This window comes from Phyllobates terribilis, unplaced genomic scaffold, assembly GCF_046119375.1.
Source record: "Phyllobates terribilis strain yellow unplaced genomic scaffold, ASM4611937v1 Scaffold_1__5_contigs__length_1240528914, whole genome shotgun sequence".
NCBI lineage: Eukaryota > Metazoa > Chordata > Amphibia > Anura > Dendrobatidae > Phyllobates > Phyllobates terribilis.
In genome coordinates, this window is record NW_027362761.1 from 507,495,263 (window position 1) to 507,515,719 (window position 20,457).

The following is a 20,457-nucleotide window of genomic DNA, read 5'->3' on the forward strand; positions in this document are numbered from 1 at the left end:
CTGACCTTAACCCCATAGAGAATCTGTGGGGTATTGTCAAGAGGAAGATGAGAGACACCAGAACCAACAATGCAGACGAGCTGAAGGCATCTATCAAAGCAACCTGGGCTTCCATAACACCTCAGCAGCGCCACAGGCTGATCGCCTCCATGCCACAGGCTGATCGCATTGATGCAGTAATTGATGCAAAAGGAGCCCCGACCAAGTATTGAGTGCATTTACTGATCATACATTGCAGTAGGCCAACATTTTGGATTTTAAAATAATTTTTCAAGCTGTTGTTATAAAGTATTCTAATTTACTGAGATAATGACTTTTGTGTTTTCATTGGCTGTAAGCCATAATCATCAACTTTATCAGAAATAAACACTTGAAATAGATCACTCTGTTTTTAATGACTCTATATAATATGAGTTTCACATTTTGTATTGAAGAACTGAAATAAATGAACTTTTTGATGATATTCTAATTTTGTGAGAAGCACCTGTAATTCTGGGTATAAGACACAATTCTGGGACCTAAGGTAGGGGCAGACAACTGTTGAGTGTCCTGCAAGTTTAACTGGATTCACTAATGACTAACTAGTATGCTAATGATCACTACAGTCACAGTGAGGGTGCTGTGAAGACCCAATTGCCTGCACTTCTCTCACTGAAGCTGCTGTATACAAGAAGAGAGCATAGTTTGAGAAATCCGTACGAAATACTAATATAGGTCTTGAATCACCATTTCCATTTTTATCAAGTCAACTTTATTTCTCTGTGTTTTGTGCGTATGTTCTTTTCAGATTTCCATTCCATTCGGTGGACTACGTCGGACCTGCGTGGGCCTTTCTCCAATTGTGAGGAAGGCTCACACTTGGAGCTGAAACGTCGCCTTATGGCTATTAAAATAGCATTTTTTTCTACACAATATGGAGTGCTGCTTACATCTTTTTTTGCTATCTTTGCACATCTTTAACATATAAAAACCTGTCATTTTGTACTGTACATGTCACAAGGACCGCATACACACACATACGGACGGCATATGGATGGTACACACAGATGGCACACAGACAACACACGGATGGTACACACATACACATTGACGAAAAACAGAAAACCACACGAAAAGTAAAAACGGACCGTCTCGTTTTTTTCAGCAGATGTGTGAAGGGGGCCTAAACTACTTTTCCATCTTCCTTTCCTTCGCCCCTTACATGCATAAAGAAAGAGAGACATGCCAATGCATTCACAGCTCTTCTTCTTTTGGTTAGCAACCCCAAAACAACATTGAAGATGGGCCACATCGCAATGGCAATGTCTTGCTGTTACACCAATTCAAATATATATTATTACTGTGAAAAAGTGTTAGGCAGACATTGAAAAAATGCTACAAAGTAAGAATGCTTTAAAAATAAAAGTGTTCATAGTTTATTTTTTTTTAATTAACAAACTACAAAGTGAACGAACAAAAGAGAAATCTAAATCAAACCAATATTTCTTGGTGACCATCCTTTGCCTTCAAAACAGCATCAATTATTCAGGGTACACTCACACACAGTTTTGAAGGTACTCTGCAGGGAGGTTGTTCCCAACATGTTGGAGGACTAATCACGGATCTTCTGTGAATGAAGGCATGTGTAAATCCTTCTGTCTCTTCATGTAATCCCAGACAGACTCAATGATGTTGAGATCAGGGCTCTGTGGGGGCCATATTATCACTTCCAGGACACCTTGTTCTATTTTACACTAAAGATAGATCTTAATGACAATTTCTGTATGTTTCTGCAGAATAGATGTAGAGCCAGTCAGACACCTTCCTAATGATATATGATGGATAACTATTAGCGATGAGCGAGTGTGCTCGTTTAACCCTTTAAACCAGCATGCTTGGGTGCTCACCGAGTAGTTTCGGCGTGCTCGGCATCTATGTTTGAGCCAACGCGGCTGCATGTGTCGCTGTTAGACAGCTGTAACACATGCAGGGCTTGCCTGTTTTTTAGGCAATCCCTGCATATGTCACAGCTGTCTAACAGCCGCGACACATGCAGCTGCGGCGGCTCAAACATAGATGCCGAGCACACCAAAACTACTCGGCGAGCACCTGAGTGTGCTCATTTAAAGGGATAAACGAGCACGCTCGCTCAACACTGATAAGTATCTGGCTGTATATCTCAGCATTGAGGACACCATTAACCTTGACCAACTCCCCACTCCATTTGCTACAATTCAGCCCCAAACTTGCAAGGAGCCTCCACTGTAATTCACTGTAGCTATCAGACGCTCATTATTGTACCGCTTTCTATCCCTTCGGCAACAAACTGGCTTCTGTTACAGCCAACTATTTCACATTTTGACTTATCCGTCCAAAGCACCTAGTGTCATTTTTCTACATCCCAGTTCCTATGTTTTTGTGCATTGTTGAGTAAATTGGCCTTGATTCCATTTTGAAAGGTATGTTTTTTGGCCACAATGGCTTCAGACATAAGTCCCAATGGAGCCACTGACTGTTTTTTATCGATAAACCGTGGTTGGGGCATCTAGAGAAATGTGTACTTACAATATAGTCACTGTAATCTCAGGGGTTTTTATTCAGTCTGAGTTGTTCTATGACCACTTTTATTTTCCAGAAGTTTAACTCATGACAAATATATTTATATGTGGGAGTCACAGCAACTAGCCATTTTCTCTCCTTATTTTCAGCTAAAATTGTTCCTGTCTGAGAGACATGACAGCTTCTCGTCATTGTACCCCGGCTGTGAAGGGAAGCGCTAATCGCTATTATATCGAGAAGTGCTGCAAACCTCCAACAGAGAAAATATGTGTAGCAGAGCACTCATTAAATGTATGTTGTCAGATTCATCCATAAGCAATAATTAGCTTTTGTCACATCTGGAAAACGAGCAGCATTGTAAAACCGATTCGTGGTAGGCATTCAATGTGTTCTGCTCACTGTAGATAAAGCTATTCTTTTAAATTGGAACTGTACTTTCAACCAACTTTGAATGGATAAAAAGTACAAGCACAAGCGGATTTAAGAAACTTTGTAATAGATGTTATCATAAAAAAAAATTTTTTTCCTCCTCTTATGAGCCACTTCTCCACCCTCATACCTCCACACCTCAATATACACTCAAAGGAAAGCCTAATTCTATTTGCTCAAAACAAGAACAACTGCCCGCACAGTGAGGTGTCAGCAGAGGTGACCCGTCCATAGCGGCAGACCACCCTGCCGCTATGGGCCCTTGAGCTGGGGCCCCTCCCCATTTTCCCCTCCCCAACTGTCGTTGCCTTTCCAGTGGTATCTGTATCCATTCGATGCATATACCAGTCAATTGAATGGTACAGGAGGGAGCCGTCAACTCCCTGCTGCACCTCTCTTCCTGTGTGTCTGAGTGACTCAGCACAGCAGGCGCAATGATGTCACTATATCGCGCCTCCTGAGCAGATGGGGCCACAGCTGGCACAGTGCACTGACCGGAGCAGACATTGGCAGAATGGTGGAAGGCAAGTAGTTTGAAATTTTTTCTTTTGACTGTTATCACTTGTTTGGGACATGATGCCTTGTGGTGGCATCATAACATGAGTATGTTGGGGGGGGGGTTCAAACTGTTTGTGGGGGCCTCTATACTGTTTTGGGGGCTGTGGAGGCTCTGTGTGTGTAGGGGCCCTCACACTGCATTTTGGGGCTGTAGGGAACATCATATTGTATGTGAGGGCCCTCATACTTTGTGGGGGGCTGTAGTTGACATCATATTGTGTGGGGACCCTCACACTGACTGTGGGATCTGTTGGGGACATCATATTGTGTGTGAGGGCCCTCATAATGTGTGTGGTGGATATGAGGACCATTATACTGTGTGTAGGGGCTGTGGGACCTCCATGCTATATATAGGGGAGCTGTGTGGCCATCATACTATGCGTGGGGGGCCACTTTAGGGGCATCATGCTGTGGGAGGAATTATACTGTGTTGGAGTTACTGTGGCGGAGGCATACGTTGCTGGAGGCACTGTGGTGTCATCATAATGTGCGTGGGGGGGACTGTGGTGGGAATTCGCTGAGGGGGAAGCATTTTTTAGGGTACTATACTTTTTTGGGGGGGGGCACTACTAAGATTTTTGCTATGGTCGCTGTGACTTAGGTATTAGGTATTCAGGCTTGCTCTGCCTCTTGGAATCTTTGGTGCTTTTGGCGCTGACTACGCTTTACGACATCATGGGTGACCAACATCATGACATCGCATGAAGAATTGTAACTGCTGAATTCATACAAAGCAAATTGCAAAGTGTTTGGATTCAGGTGATTCTGAATTTTTCAAATTGTAAGCGATTGGCTCATCTCTACTTGTAGCCCGGAGTCATATCATCCAAGTACTGATAGGACCCACTGCTGGGCCCATAATCTTGCAAGATCTTGATGGCAAGTGTCTGATTTCCTTGCAGTTCCACTACCGGGAAACAGAAGTATTATACAGTGCCCTTAAAAACCAATGTATTGTCTAAATAATGCAAAATGTACCAAGTCTTCCAGGGAGAGAGATGCCCTCTGTGTCTGCTCCCAACTCCGGTTAGGGCAGCCCTTTTTTTAATTTTTTTTACCTCTGAGCTCCCTATTATGTGTATATTAAAATTAAGGTCCAGTAAAATTCCGTAATCAGTAGGATTTATTATGAAGTACAATGGAAAGTGCAGCAGGAAAGTGACCATCAAAAGCTGCCATCAGCCTCAGTGGCGGAACGTATAGCCATTGGGTCCCAAAGTAAAATCTGTAAGAGCGTTACCAACCTACTGCACATGTGCAAGTATAATACTGGCATGTAGTGTAGCTGATGGGCCTCTGGTCCTCTGCTGTACCTATAACTATGTCTCCGGTTAGGCTTTCTATTCTTGCATCCTTACAAATACAGATAGAGAGAAGCTGGAAAGACTAAGAAAATAATCAGGTTTCATTATATTTTAACAAAGATTAAGCAGTAGACTTAGCCGGCCATCTTCTTGACCTCTGTTAGTTTGTAGCTGTATCAAAGGGAAAATTGTAGTTTTCATTTTGCCCGGATAACTTTAATTTCATTCTTTACATTGTTTCTATATGTAATGGTGACCAAAACACACCATTACTTACAGAACACATTTATTTAATGATTCATTTTGCATTCATTTTATAAAACTAAAAAAAAATATAATCAGGTGATCGGCAGACTATAGTTTGGTGGTATTATTTGTAACTTCAGCCAATTTCTCTTGCACTGTGCCATCAGTCTCACAGAGGATGTCATTTGTAGAATTCATAGTAGTAGCGGAGTATCCAGATTTTGCCTTTTTCTTCAGATTTTCTGAAAAAAAAAAATAACATCAGTTTTAACTTAAAATTGGACATTATTGTATGCGCGTTGCAAGCAAAAAATATATGTACACAGTAACAGAGGTAGCAAACTTACTTCCAGAATGCTAAAGGCACAGAGGGACAAATGCTTCATCAGGCAGATTCGAGCTGAGGGGGGGGGGAATAACTTCGGAATCAGAAGGGATAGCGGAAGATTTCTGCACATATTATCATTCCCTGTATAACATAAACCCCCATGATTCCATGTCTGACCCTCCAACAGCAATCCATCGCATACATGATTTTCTTTCTAGTCTTGTGCTGCCAGAGATCTCTGCTTTGGGTCATTCTATCCTACTCGCCCCAATTTCCTCTCGTGAGGTCGAGGAAGCACTTGCCTCTACTCCTAGTGGAAAGACCCCCGGTCCAGATGGCTTTCCCATCATATATTACAAGACGTTTGCAGAGGTATTCGTTCCTCATCTGGTTGAATTGTTTAACCTCTTCCTCTCAGGTTCGGCACCTCCACCTCAGGCTCTAGAGGCACATATCACTGTGCTTCCTAAGGAGGGAAGAGATGGCACCCTATGCAGCAGCTATCGCCCTATTTCCTTGTTGAACGCGGATCTTAAACTATGGGCAAAAATTTTAGCTAATAGAATACATTTAGTGTTGGCGGACCTAGTTCACCCTGATCAGGCTGGTTTTGTTCGTGGAAGAGAGGGAAAGGACAATACCATTAAAGTCTTACAGGCGATTTCTTATGCCAAGCACAAACATCAGCCGCTTATATTACTCTCCACAGATGCTGAAAAGGCATTCGACCGTATCAGTTGGCGTTTCGTGGAGTGTGTTTTGCGGAGGTTCGCCTTTCCCCCTCCTTTCATAGACGCAATCATGTCACTGTATACTTTTCCTACGGCTAGGGTCAGGGTGAATGGGATTTTATCTGCGCCTTTTAATATCAATAATGGTACCAGACAGGGTTGCCCTCTCTCCCCTTCTTTATTTGTTTTAGTGATGGAATCTTTTATCCAAGCAATTAGACAACAGCCTGGGATTGAGGGGTTGAAGATCAACCATTTAGAGTTGAAGGCGGCTGCCTTTGCGGATGACCTCTTGCTTCTCTTGTCCAACCCAAAAATAGCAGTCCCAAAGATTTTGGAGCTTTTCTCCCTGTTTGGAGAACTCTCCAACTTTAAGATGAACCTGGATAAATCTGAAGCACTGAATATATCGGCAGCCGAAAAAGACGTTCAAATCTTGAAGGACCTTGCCCCTTTTAAATGGCAACAGCACAAACTTAAATATCTTGGGATATATATAACAGATGATGCCAGTACACTTTTCCAACATAATTTTTTCCCTCTGTTAGGTCAAATTGAAACTCTCCTACATTCCTATAATATTCCTCTCCTGCCCTGGCTCGGCAGAGTTAAAGTGTTTAAGTCTTATGTTTTTCCCAAGATTTTTTATGTAATGAATATGATCCCAATTCAACTCCCCATCTCTTTTATACGCTCTCTCAATCAATTAATAGCCAAATTTGTTTGGAAATATAAAAAAGCCAGATTACCTTTGAAACTCTTGGTGCATTCAAAATGCGGGAGAGGAATGGGTTTACCTAACTTAGCTTCTTACCATCAGGCCATTCTCCTTGCTAACTGGCTAAAATTAATAAGATGGGCGGAAAAAGGTCACGATTCGCACATTGAAATGCAACTTTTGGGTAAACATGCATTGAAATATTTATGGACAGACTGCCCCCTTCCTAGAGAGGGACTGGGAGACATTCTCCTAGCTACTCTACAAACCAGACGCGCATTGATTCCAATCCAAGCACCATCTTGTAATTTTCTAGATAAAATACCTATGGTACTTCTACCTTACCTCTTCTCTCCGGATTTTACAGATCCTTACGATCTGTGGTCCTCCTTACCACTTAAACCCATTTCACATCTGCTTCAGGGGAAAATTCCGTGTGTTAACGGTTGGCCATTGGCTGCGGGGAAACGCCCTCTCAATTTTCTACAACACTCACATATTGCCCACTATATGAACTTGATCAAAAAACTACCTCAACCCCACACTAACTGGCTTTGGCTTGAGATTCTAACAAAAGTTAACCATCTTGTTCCGAAAATTGTTTCTAAACTTTACTTAAATCTCACAAACATGATAGATAATGCCCCACCGATATTCTTACACTCTTGGGAATCTGAATTGAATATTCAACTCTCCCCAAAAGACAAACAAATGATATGCCTCAATTCACATGGTTTTTCACGGTGTGTGGTGTCCCAGTAAATGGCGTACAAATTGCTCTCGCGTTGGTACTACACACCGGATAAACTTTATCATTTGTGACTAGCTAGTTCTCCTCAATGCTGGAGGTGTGAGGGGTCGAGAGGTACTTTGTCCCATGTCTTTTGGTATTGTCCGGCCCTTCGACAATTTTGGTCTGAGGTTTTTGGGGTTATGCGTTTTTTCAAATTACTTGTTGCGGATTTGATGGTAGTAGAAGTACTTTTGTCCCTTCCTACAAATAACTTCCACCCTAAAAAGCATGAGTTGATGTTAGGGGCCGCGAAACAATTGATAGCCCTCAAGTGGAAGCAGCAAACCCCACCAACCTTAGATGAATGGAAATGTAAAATGAGAGACCTATTTAGGCTGGAGGAACTGACGAGTTGGGATTCCCGGACGCATGAGAAGCTTAAGAGGATCTGGGCCCCGTGGATACAATATATGGGGGGCACTGCTTCTTAGTCCGTGGGTGTCTGGGGGGCCCTACAGTGGTCAGTTAAGTATCAAATCCTTGTTTAGGTGTTGTGTATCACAATACCAACCTTTCACATATATAGCCAATTCTGGTAGGGTGAACTGGGAGTATGTTGCCCTTTGGGCATTGGTTTAGCGAGGGACGAAAATTGCAGATTTCTCTAATGTATACTTAACTCCGGTATATCTCTAGAATTATTTAATTTCTAGGAATGAGCTACGCTTTATTGATAATCTCCTGTATTTGGGAATGTTTTGAACTGTTTCGATTAATATTATTTCTCTGCTTGTTAAGAGAAAATTGTTAAATACTGTATTTACTGTATTAAGTCTGTGCATTGCAGTGATTTTGTCTTCTCTACTTTTAGCATTGATATGTGTCTCTGTGTTGCATAGTATTTCTTCTGTATTGTAAAATTAAAATAAAGAATTGAAAAAAAAAAAAAAAAGTTGGACATTATTACGTAGAAATTTCATATTTGTAAGAATGTGTTTCTACTTCTCAAACACATCTGCTGAGTAGGTAACTAGGATTTTATTGTTTAGGCTGCATTATAAGGAAGGCAAATTATAGGGAAGGCATCAACCACTTGGGACCTGAAATTTATTAAAGTGAATTTGTCAACAGGTTTTGTTACCTCATCTGAGAGCAGCATCATGTAGAGAAAGAGGCCCTGATTCCAAAGATGTGCAACTTAATATACTGGGTGCCGCAATTGTTATACAGTCAGAGTATTTAGATGTAGATGTAGCAGAGCTCAGAAAGATAACCCCGCCCACAGCACAGCTCTCTGTGTACATTGTATATTGACAGCAAGCTGTTAATCAGTGGTGAGAGCGTAATTGGACCAGGATACACTGGAGTTATAGTCCTGTGGTATTAATCTGCTGCTGAGAAAACACTCATTGCAATAGCATCTTGGCATGTTTTCCTCTGGACTAGTCCTGTCTTGGTGCCTCTTCCCCCAGACTAATCCTGTTTCAGTGTCTCCTATCCCGGACTAGTCCTGCCTTGGTGTCACTTCCTCCAGACTAGTCCTACTGTAGTGTCTCTTATCCCTAACTAGTACTGTCTTGACATCTATTACCCCAGACTAGTCCTACCTTGGCATCTTTTACCCTGGTCTGGATTATTCCTACCTTGACGTCTCTTACCCAGGCTAGTCCTGCCTCAGTTTTTTTAATTAATCATGTCTACTTGGGCCTGTTTGACAACCTCTATGCAATATGCGTTTTGGTAGGACTGCCATTGTGTCTAATCTTTCAGTAATAGTGTCAGAAAAAAGGGACATTGGGCTCAGAGTTGCCAACCATACAGAAATTACAAGTCTGTCTGAAAAGATAGGGTACCTTTTTTCCCCTGTCTGTAAAAATTGATACATTTGTGATTTTTTTTAAAGCTAGAGAAACTTAGAAAAATTAATACTATAATCATCACTTTACAGCTTACAGTGAATTGTATTATGGTTTTCCAATGTGTCCATATAAATATTGGATGTCCATGATTTTTATGATAAGCTGTCCAGAAATAATAAAAAATTAAAGTTGGGAACTCTTGGTAAGTAAATACTCAACCTGAATCTTAATAAATAAACCTTGTATAATTTTATTAAAAAATGTTCCCAATTGTGTTAACATAGACACACTAGATACAATAGATTTGCTAGAGATTTTAACCCCTTTACCCCCGAAGGTGGTTTGCATGTTAATGATCAGGCCAATTTTCACAATTCTGACCACTGTCACTTTATGAGGTAATTACTCTCGAACGCTTCAACGGATCCCCCTGATTCTGAGATTGTTTTTTCATGACATATTGTACTTCATGATAGTGGTAACATTTATTCGATATGACTTTCAAAATTTGAATTTTTATGCCCTTAAATCGGAGCGATATGTCACACAAAAGAGTTAATAAATAACATTTCCCACATGTCTACTTTACATTAGCACAATTTTGGAACCAAAATTTTTTTGGGGTTAGGGAGCTATAAGGGTTAAAAGTTGACAAGCGATTTCTCATTTTTACAAAACCATTTTTTTAGGGACCACATCATATTTGAAGTCACTTTGAGGGGTCTATATGACAGAAAATACCCAAAAGTGACACCATTCTAAAAACTGCACCCCTCAAGGTGCTCAAAACCACATTCAAAAAGTTTATCAACGCTTCACGTGCTTCACAGCAATTAATTTCTGAACAGCCAATCACAGTGATCGTGGTTGCGGGGGGGGGGGGGGTGGCGACACCCCTCAGGATGATGACACCATCTACCCTGATGTAAGATGGCGCCGTAAATGTAATGCAATCACCACATAAAAGCTTTACACAAGCCTGGAAAAACAGTAATAAAATAAAAATGGGGAAACAACATAGGTCCAAAAGAAGCCTGGAGCTGAGAACTAGAGGTTAGGGCAGTCCTAATTGGGTACACCTTGGCACTGGTGGGGTGGCTTGGTGTTTACTAAGTACCCCATGTTATTTATATGCAATATTGCTTTTAACTTACACCAGGGTATATATTCATTTTGTTTCTATCTTAGGTTTTGTCTGTTTAATGGCCAGTGTGAACATGCTCCTACACTTTGCATGTATGCCAACTTCTACTCTAGTTAATTTCTTTCAGTTTTGCTATAGGTCCAAAAGAAGCATGGAGCTGAGAAAGGGGGTGGAAAACAGTCTAGCAAGTTTAACGTGTGCACAGCACATGCGGATTATCATTGGAGGACATGGCAGGCCTTCTACCAAGCGTTTTTAATGCGTTTCCGCAGCGCTTTTGCCGCTGCGGAAACGCTTAAAAAACGCATCGTGGGCACACAGCCTTACAGTAGCATCAAATTGTGAACAAGCAAGTATCTTACTTTTCTAAGATGATCTTTTTACAGCGGGGTGTAAAGCAGTCCTTACTGCACACATAAGATGGCCTTCTTGGCTTACAGCTATCTCCCATAAATTTCTGATGACTATGGATTATCTGCTCATCTGAATGTGCAGTGCCTGCTCCCTTGCTAAGAGAAACTTTGTATCTGGGCATTTATTGCCCCAATAGGTGAAATAATAACATAGAAAAGGTCATGGCTAGTATGCATCTAAAGCCTTGCATTACAAAGAAACCTTGGTTGCGGAATAGAGCTTGTCAGGGAGGAGGTCCATGTTTTGAATGTTTACATACAGTACTACTTGGTTCAGAGAGCTTTTTACTTTTTAAAAATATTAAGAACTAGCTGCCCGAGATCCGAAACAAATACGTTTCGGAAGCTAGAAAAGTGTGCTCTAGATAATAAAAACTAACTCAAATTATCCATGTCTATCTACTTTCAGCCTTTTTACACGATAAACAACAAAGTTATCATAATTAATAAATTAGTAAATGGCATTACAGAAGACAAAAATAAAATTTAGAAGATTACAGAGATGTTTGCCAATTCAAAATGTGAATTGCCCAGGGCAGATCGTGTGGAAATCTCTCTGTATGTCTTATCACCTTCAGATGATCCTGTTAAAATCTCTGCCTCAAGAACATTTCTATTCAATGATGTTACAACTAATCGTGTACCATTGCAGAGTCCTCGTTTTGTATTCAAATTTCTCAACAACATAATAATGCTGCCCACCTTAAGTCTAAGGCAATGACTTGGCATGTCTGATGGGGTTAAGCTATTTAAAAAATCAATAGGAAAATGTTCCCGTTCATCGTCGTCATCTACAACAGTCATCGCTCCAACGTCAGCTGATGTTTTTCTCGGACTCACCTCAACATTAAGCTCTTTATGTAGTAAGATATTCAAGAATAACAGGACTTAGTACAAAAGATATATACTTGAAAATCCCTTTAGATTTACCTGACCTGTGCAGCTGCAAAAGGCGCTTGAGCTGCCCCCCCTGAAGGTGGAACCTCATATGAACATGAATCTTAGAGAGGACATGCAAATTGTCTCTTCAGAGGACTTGAACTCTACTGCCACCTATTGGATATTGACTTTTAGGAGTGTTACTTCCAATAGCTGCCACTAAAGTTCAAGTCCTCTTTCTTTCTGAAGAGGCAATTTACGTATTTAATTTCCCAGAGGAGCATGCATGACATATAAGTCTCCTCACTCTGACATGCCAGGCCTGGCTTGTCACTCTCCACAAGGAGAAACCTTACCCCTTAGTAGAGATGAGCGTTGTTCTACTCGAACTGTTCGCCAATCTCAAATTCGAGCTGTTTTGGGCGGTGTTCGAGCCGTTCGGCGAACACGAACAATTTGATAAAAATTCGGCTGTTCGAGGTTATGTTCGATAACTGTTCGTGCACCAAAATCATAACTGGATTTTTTCTCAGTAATGATGAAAATTAATGTTAATACGCAGTTTGAGTGTACAGCGGGGTGGGGGGAGGGGCAGGGGATGGATCTCTGCAGGAACAATGAAGATCTCCATTTTTTTTTCTCTTTCCCGCATTTACAGTGGGGAGGTGCAATCTGTCAGCCTATCAGCAGCGCACACACGGAGCGAAGTGCTTTTTTTCACACAAGCAAGGGCATGTGTCATTGGCAGTGTATGTCACATGTCCTTGCCCTATAAGACCAAGCCATTTTCCCCATCGCCACCATTTTCTCACTGCTGCAGCTGCGTGTTAGACGGCACCGCTGTTGCTGTGTGCGCTATACCTTGTTAATTTCAAGCCAATTTTCGCACAAATATACAGATAGCTTGGGAGTAGGGAATAGTTGTGATTGCAGTCCTTTTAAGGACTAGGTTACAGCATTTCCTACGACTTTTATCAGGGAGGTCTGTGCTCTTAAATAGATAGGTTGTGGGAGTAAAGACTAATTGTAATTGCAGTCCTTTTCAGGACTAGGTTACATCAGTTCCTATCAGTTTTTGCCAGGCAGGTCTGTGCCAGTGCTGTGCAAGTTTTTTTCACAGCATTTGGCTGAATCTAGCAAAGCTAATCCTTTTTGGCCTATTGCAGAGTGTGTTAGTCAGTGGAGTAGCCTATCTGTGCTGCAAGATATACCACCTGTGTATAGAATACCAATTTTTTTACTGCACCTAGTGAAGTAAAATCTTTTGGGCATAGCATCATTCTATTAGTCCATCTATACTGACCTCTATCAGGTTGCAAATTAAAACTAATTTTTATCTGCATCTACAGTACCTCTGAAAAAATATTTGGCCTTCTAGCAGTGTGTGGGACTTTCTCTATTAGTCCATCTATACTGACCTCCATCAGGTTGCAAACTGAATATATTTTTTTCTGCATCTACCTCTGAAAAAATATTTGGGCTTCTAGCTGTGTGTGGGTCTTGTTCTATTAATCCATCTATACTGACCTCCATCAGGTTGCAAACTGAATATAATTTTTTTCTGCATCTAGCTCTGAAAAAATATTTGGCCTTCTAGCAGTGTGTCGGACTTTCTCTATTAGTCCATCTATACTGACCTCCATCAGGTTGCAAATTAAAAATAATTTGTATCTGCATCTACAGTACCTTTGAAAAAATATTTGGGCTTCTAGCTGTGTGTGGGACTTGTTGTATTAGTCCATCTATACTGACCTCCATCAGGTTGCAAACTGAATATATTTTTTTCTGCATCTACCTCTGAAAAAATATTTGGGCTTCTAGCTGTGTGTGGGACTTGTTGTATTAGTCCATCTATACTGACCTCCATCAGGTTGCAAATTAAAAATAATTTGTATCTGCATCTACAGTACCTCTGAAAAAATATTTGGGCTTCTAGCTGTGTGTGGGACTTGTTGTATTAGTCCATCTATACTGACCTCCATCAGGTTGCAAACTGAATATATTTTTTTCTGCATCTACCTCTGAAAAAATATTGGGCTTCTAGCTGTGTGTGGGTCTTGTTCTATTAATCCATCTATACTGACCTCCATCAGGTTGCAAACTGAATATAATTTTTTTCTGCATCTAGCTCTGAAAAAATATTTGGCCTTCTAGCAGTGTGTGGGACTTTCTCTATTAGTCCATCTATACTGACCTCCATCAGGTTGCAAATTAAAAATAATTTTTATCTGCATCTACAGTACCTCTGAAAAAATATTTGGGCTTCTAGCTGTGTGTGGGACTTGTTGTATTAGTCCATCTATACTGACCTTCATCAGGTTGCAAATTAAAAATAATTTGTATCTGCATCTACAGTACCTCTGAAAAAATATTTGGGCTTCTAGCTGTGTGTGGGACTTGTTGTATTAATCCATCTATACTGACCTCCATCAGGTTGCAAACTGAATATATTTTTTTCTGCATCTACCTCTGAAAAAATATTTGGGCTTCTAGCTGTGTGTGGGACTTGTTGTATTAGTCCATCTATACTGACCTCCATCAGGTTGCAAATTAAAAATAATTTGTATCTGCATCTACAGTACCTCTGAAAAAATATTTGGGCTTCTAGCTGTGTGTGGGACTTGTTGTATTAGTCCATCTATACTGACCTCCATCAGGTTGCAAACTGAATATATTTTTTTCTGCATCTACCTCTGAAAAAATATTGGGCTTCTAGCTGTGTGTGGGTCTTGTTCTATTAATCCATCTATACTGACCTCCATCAGGTTGCAAACTGAATATAATTTTTTTCTGCATCTAGCTCTGAAAAAATATTTGGCCTTCTAGCAGTGTGTCGGACTTTCTCTATTAGTCCATCTATACTGACCTCCATCAGGTTGCAGATGAAAAATAATTTTTATCTGCATCTACAGTACCTCTGAAAAAATATTTGGGCTTCTAGCTGTGTGTGGGACTTGTTGTATTAGTCCATCTATACTGACCTCCATCAGGTTGCAAATTAAAAATAATTTTTATCTGCATCTACAGTACCTCTGAAAAAATATTTGGGCTTGTAGCTGTGTGTGGGACTTGTTGTATTAGTCCATCTATACTGACCTCCATCAGGTTGCAAACTGAATATATTTTTTTCTGCATCTACCTCTGAAAAAATATTGGGCTTCTAGCTGTGTGTGGGACTTGTTGTATTAGTCCATCTATACTGACCTCCATCAGGTTGCAAACTGAATATATTGTTTTCTGCATCTACCTCTGAAAAAATATTGGGCTTCTAGCTGTGTGTGGGTCTTGTTCTATTAATCCATCTATACAGACCTCCATCAGGTTGCAAACTGAATATAATTTTTTTCTGCATCTACCTCTGAAAAAATATTTGGCCTTGTAGCAGTGTGTCGGACTTTCTCTATTAGTCCATCTATACTGACCTCCATCAGGTTGCAAATTAAAAATAATTTTTATCTGCATCTACAGTACCTCTGAAAAAATATTTGGGCTTCTAGCTGTGTGTGGGACTTGTTGTATTAGTCCATCTATACTGACCTCCATCAGGTTGCAAACTGAATATATTTTTTTCTGCATCTACCTCTGAAAAAATATTGGGCTTCTAGCTGTGTGTGGGACTTGTTGTATTAGTCCATCTATACTGACCTCCATCAGGTTGCAAACTGAATATATTTTTTTCTGCATCTACCTCTGAAAAAATATTGGGCTTCTAGCTGTGTGTGGGTCTTGTTTTATTAATCCATCTATACAGACCTCCATCAGGTTGCAAACTGAATATAATTTTTTTCTGCATCTACCTCTGAAAAAATATTTGGCCTTGTAGCAGTGTGTCGGACTTTCTCTATTAGTCCATCTATACTGACCTCCATCAGGTTGCAAACTGAATATATTTTTTTCTGCATCTAACCCAGCCAATAGTTTTGGCCTAATACCACAGTTTGGCCACTCAGCTCTGCTCGGTTACCATCCATTGTTTTTTTGTGCAAACAACTCCAGAGTTGTGAATTAGTTAACCACCAAAATGAGTGGAAAAAGGCCTGCTGCTGGTGGAAAGGGGAAAAAAGGTTGTGTCCGTGGGGTAGGTGTTAAAGCAACAGTAACATCTGCAGAAGAAAGACCATCTTCCAGCCAAACTAAAATGTCTACTTCTTTTAGCGGACAATGTGATAAGATCCCTTTCTTACGGCCACGCCAATCGCCACAAATTCCAGATGAGGCACAAAAACAGCAGGTGCTTCAACGGATATCAAGTGCTCCTTTAAGTGGGCTCTCCTCCACATCAACTTCAACATCACAAATACTCCAGTCCTCAAAGGTGTCACCCAAATCGCACTTGCTTCCTCACAGCTCCCAAATCTCCAGCTGCCCGTCTGAGTATGAGGTAGAACAGATGGTTGAGTCTGCAGAGCTGTTTACTCATACTATAGCCTGGGAATCAGAGGTCGACTCCAGCGCTTCTGTGAATCCAGACGAGGAAATGATCTGCACTGATGCCCAGAATCTTTATGAGTCGGATCCAGGACCAGACGCAGAAGGTTCTGACCATAATGTAGACCCTCATTCCCAAACTGTAACTCCTGTTGGTGGAGACAATGAGGAAGACGATGATAAGACTCAAATACCTGATTGGAGCGACAACTTTAGTTTTTTGTCAGGGCAGGAACAGGTTGGCTCTGAGGACGACGGGTGTGATAACACACAGGGTGATGATGATGAGGTTGGAGATCCCATTTACTGTCAACCCACAGTCAGCCAAGAGATGAGGTCAGCAGAGGAGGTGGAGGAAGATGCTAGTGACGACGAGGTCAGGTTGCGCCTTCCTGGACAGAGACGTAGTACTGGAAGCACGTCAACAACTGCATCCTCAAACACAACTCTGCCTCTCACCACAAGTCGTGGTGGCTCTTCAGGTCGCATGGGTGCTAAGCCTTGCATAGCCTGGGCATTTTTTCAGATCGATAAAGATGACCCAACTCGTGTTATCTGTAACATTTGTCAGCAAAAGCTAAGTAGAGGCCAAAAAATACATAGTTTGAGTACTTCATGCATGAACCGGCACATGGACATGAAGCATAAGTTGCAGTGGGAAGCTCAGTGTGCTACAATGCGGCCTAGCCGGCCGGGCCAACCACCGTCTGCCATATCTTGTGCATCCGCGGCCTCTTCATCCTCTGTGACTGGGGGGACAGCAGTCACACCTGTTTTGGGGCGCAGACCTGCCACCTCTTTACCCGCAACAGCCAGCGTGATTGGCAGGTCATCATTTTCTTTGGAGGTGGTAACAGCAGCTGGTGTTGAGCGCTGTCCGACATCGATAGCACCACCTTTGGATCAAGGCAACCTAACATGTCCGCCTGCATCTTCCTCACAGACCGGCAGTTTGCCGGGGACACCCTTATCAACCCCGTCTAAGCACAATAGCCAGCCCTCGGTCCCTCAGATGTGGACAAGTAAAAGACCATTTCCTCCTAGCCATGAGAAAGCTAAGAGGTTGAATTTCACCATCTGCAAGCTCTTGGCTACAGAAATGCTGCCTTTCCGCCTGGTGGACACAGAGGATTTTCGAGACCTTATGTCCGTCGCAGTGCCCCAGTACCAGATGCCCAGTCAGCACTACTTCTCAAAGAAAGGTGTGCCTGTGCTCCACCAGCATGTCGCACACAACATCACCGCTTCTTTGAGAAACTCTGTGTGTGACAGGGTGCATTTCACCACAGACACTTGGACGAGTAGGCATGGACAGGGGCGTTACATGTCGCTGACTGGGCACTGGGTAACTATGGTGACAGCAGGACAAGGGGCTGCTGTCCAAGTCTTGCCGTCCCCACGAGTTGTGCGTCAATCCTCTTTATGTCAAAGTTCCTCCACTGCTTCTGCCTCCTCAACCTCCTCTCGGTCTTCCACCTGCACCCAAAGCCTGTCTGGTCATGCCACAAGCTTTCTAACTGCGCAGAAGGGATCCTGCACACCTCCTTACTATGCTGGCAGTAGGGCTCAACGTCATCAGGCGGTTTTTACATTGAAATGTCTGGGAAATGTGAGTCACACAGCTGAGGAGTTGTGGTCAGCTCTGGAGAACCAATTTCATGAATGGTTGTCTCCACTGGACCTGAAACCAGGGAAGGCCGTGTGCGACAATGCTGCAAACCTGGGTGCGGCCCTTCGCCGGGGCAATGTCACACACGTGCCTTGTATGGCTCACGTGTTGAACCTGGTTGTCCAGCAATTTTTAGCCCACTATCCCAGATTAGATGGCCTTCTGCAGAGGGCACGGTCGCTGTGTGCTCACTTCCACCGTTCGCATCCCGCAGCTCAGCGACTTACATCTCTACAGAAGTCGTTGGGCCTGCCACTTCACCGGCTAAAATGCGATGTGCCTACCCGGTGGAATTCAACTCTGCACATGTTGCAGCGACTGTGGCAGCACCGACAAGCCCTGGTGCAATACGTTCTGACGTATAGCCTGGGCCAACGAGATTCAGAGGTGGGGCAAATCACGCTGGAGGAGTGGTCTCAGATCAGGGACCTATGCACCCTTCTGCACAGTTTTGAAATGGCGACGAAGATGTTTAGTGCTGACGATGCCATTATCAGCATGACTATTCCGGTGATTTACATGCTGGAGCACATGTTAAACAGAATTCGGAGTCAGGTGGTGGCACAAGAGGAGGTGGAGGAAGTAGAGGAGGAGGAGTTGTATGCGGAAGGGCTAACATCTGCAAGGTCCAGACGGTCGGCAGCACCAAGGCGGCAGGCATGTGAGGGTGGGGGAGATGGTTTTACCAGGGCGCATGGTAGCAGCCAAACTAGTGAGGAAGGTGCAGGAGCCCAGGAAGAAGTGGAGGACGAACTGATGGAAGACTCATCAGATGAGGGAGACCTTGATCACATTTCTGTTGTGCGAGGTTGGGGGGAGAGGACAGAGGAAGGAAGCATGATTGTTACCTCGCCACCAACACAACAGGGACTTGGTGCTCCTGGATGCGCAACACACATGAGTGCCTTCTTGCTGCACTACCTGCAACATGACCCTCGAATTGTGAGAATTAGAAATAATCCTGACTACTGGGTTGCCACACTGTTAGATCCCCGGTACAAAAGTAAATTTGCAGAAATTATTCCTGCCATAGAAAGGGATGCACGCATGCAGGAGTATCAGCAGAGACTGTTGCAGAATCTTACATGTGCTTTTCCACAAAATACCAGTGGTGCACGTAGTGAATCTCACAGTTCCAACTTGCCAACCGTGGGACCGTCAAGTGTTCAGCACTCAAACCGTAACAGAACCACAGTATCTGGTGGTAACATCAATTTTGCGGAATCATTTCACCACTTTTTTAGCCCATCCTTTGCAAGGCCACAGGAGACAAGAAGTCTGACACATAGTCAACGCCTAGAGACGATGGTACAGGAGTATCTCCAAGTAAACATTGAAGCCACGACTGTGTCACTGGACCCTTGCTCTTTTTGGGCTTCCAATCTGGATAAATGGCCGGAGCTAGCCACTTACGCCTTGGAGATCTTGTCATGCCCCGCAGCCAGCGTTCTGTCTGAACGTGTGTTCAGCGCTGCTGGTGGTGTGCTGACAGATAAGCGCACGCAGCTCTCCACTGATAATGTAGACAGACTCACGTTCATAAAGATGAACAAATCATGGATCCGAAACGACTTTTCTACCCCTGTGTCATCCTGGGGAGAGTAAAAGCTTGATGATTGTTTAAAATCACCCTACCAACCGTTTTAAGCTTTCAAATTACTAATCATGTTTATCTGTATCTTGACTGGAAAATAATTTGGGCTTTGTAGCAGTGTGCAGCACTGATCCTATTAGGCCATCTATAATAAGCTCCACCAGATTTAAAATTAAAAATAATTTTTAGCTGCATCTAGCCCGGAAAATAATTTTGGGGCTCCGAGATGCGCAAGACACATAAGTGCCTTCTTGCTGCACTACCTGCAGCATGACCCTCATATTGTCAGAATTCGAAGTAATCATGACTACTGGGTTGCCACACTCTTAGATCCCCCAAACTTTTCGATCAACCTTTTCATTTTAATAAAGACCAAAAAAATGGTCATTTTTGAAATTATAAGCATTAGCAGGTTGTTAGAAACTGAAATCAAACAGTTTTCAACTCAAAACTTTATTCTAGGTGATGTTACATTTTCACATAGGACCCCTTGTTCGAAAGGAGCTTCTGAACTCTCTCGTCCATTGAATTTGTCAGGTTTTGGATGGTTTCTGCTTCAATTGTTTTGCATGAGGACAGAATACCCTCCCAGAGCTGTTGCTTAGATGTGAACTGCCTCCCGCCATCATAGACACTCCTTTTAATGATGCTCCAAAGGTTCTGAATGGGGTAGAGGTCAGGGGAGCATGGGGGTCACACCATAAGTTTGTCCCCTTTTATGCCCATAGCAGCCAGAGATGCAGATGTTTTATGTGCAGCATGAGATGGTGCATTATCATGCAGAAAAATGATCTTGCTGTGAAATACACGGTTCTTCTTCTTGAACCATGGCAGGAAGTGCTGTTTGAGAAAATCCACATACATTATGGAGTTCATCTTTAGCGCC

At 42.4% G+C, this 20,457-nt stretch overlaps 1 protein-coding gene across 1 annotated transcript in view; it reads right to left on the reverse strand.

Annotated features, from left to right (window-relative positions):
• Nucleotides 1–2,071: 2,071 nt before the first annotated feature.
• The window catches only part of SHISAL2B (shisa like 2B), a 137,494-nt gene continuing 119,108 nt past the window's right edge, over nucleotides 2,072–20,457 (reverse strand). Inside the window, exon 3 of the mRNA XM_073680246.1 lies at nucleotides 2,072–5,317. Coding sequence (XP_073536347.1) covers nucleotides 5,184–5,317 — 134 coding nt within the window. The 3' untranslated portion in view covers nucleotides 2,072–5,183. The remainder of the gene's footprint in view (nucleotides 5,318–20,457) is intronic.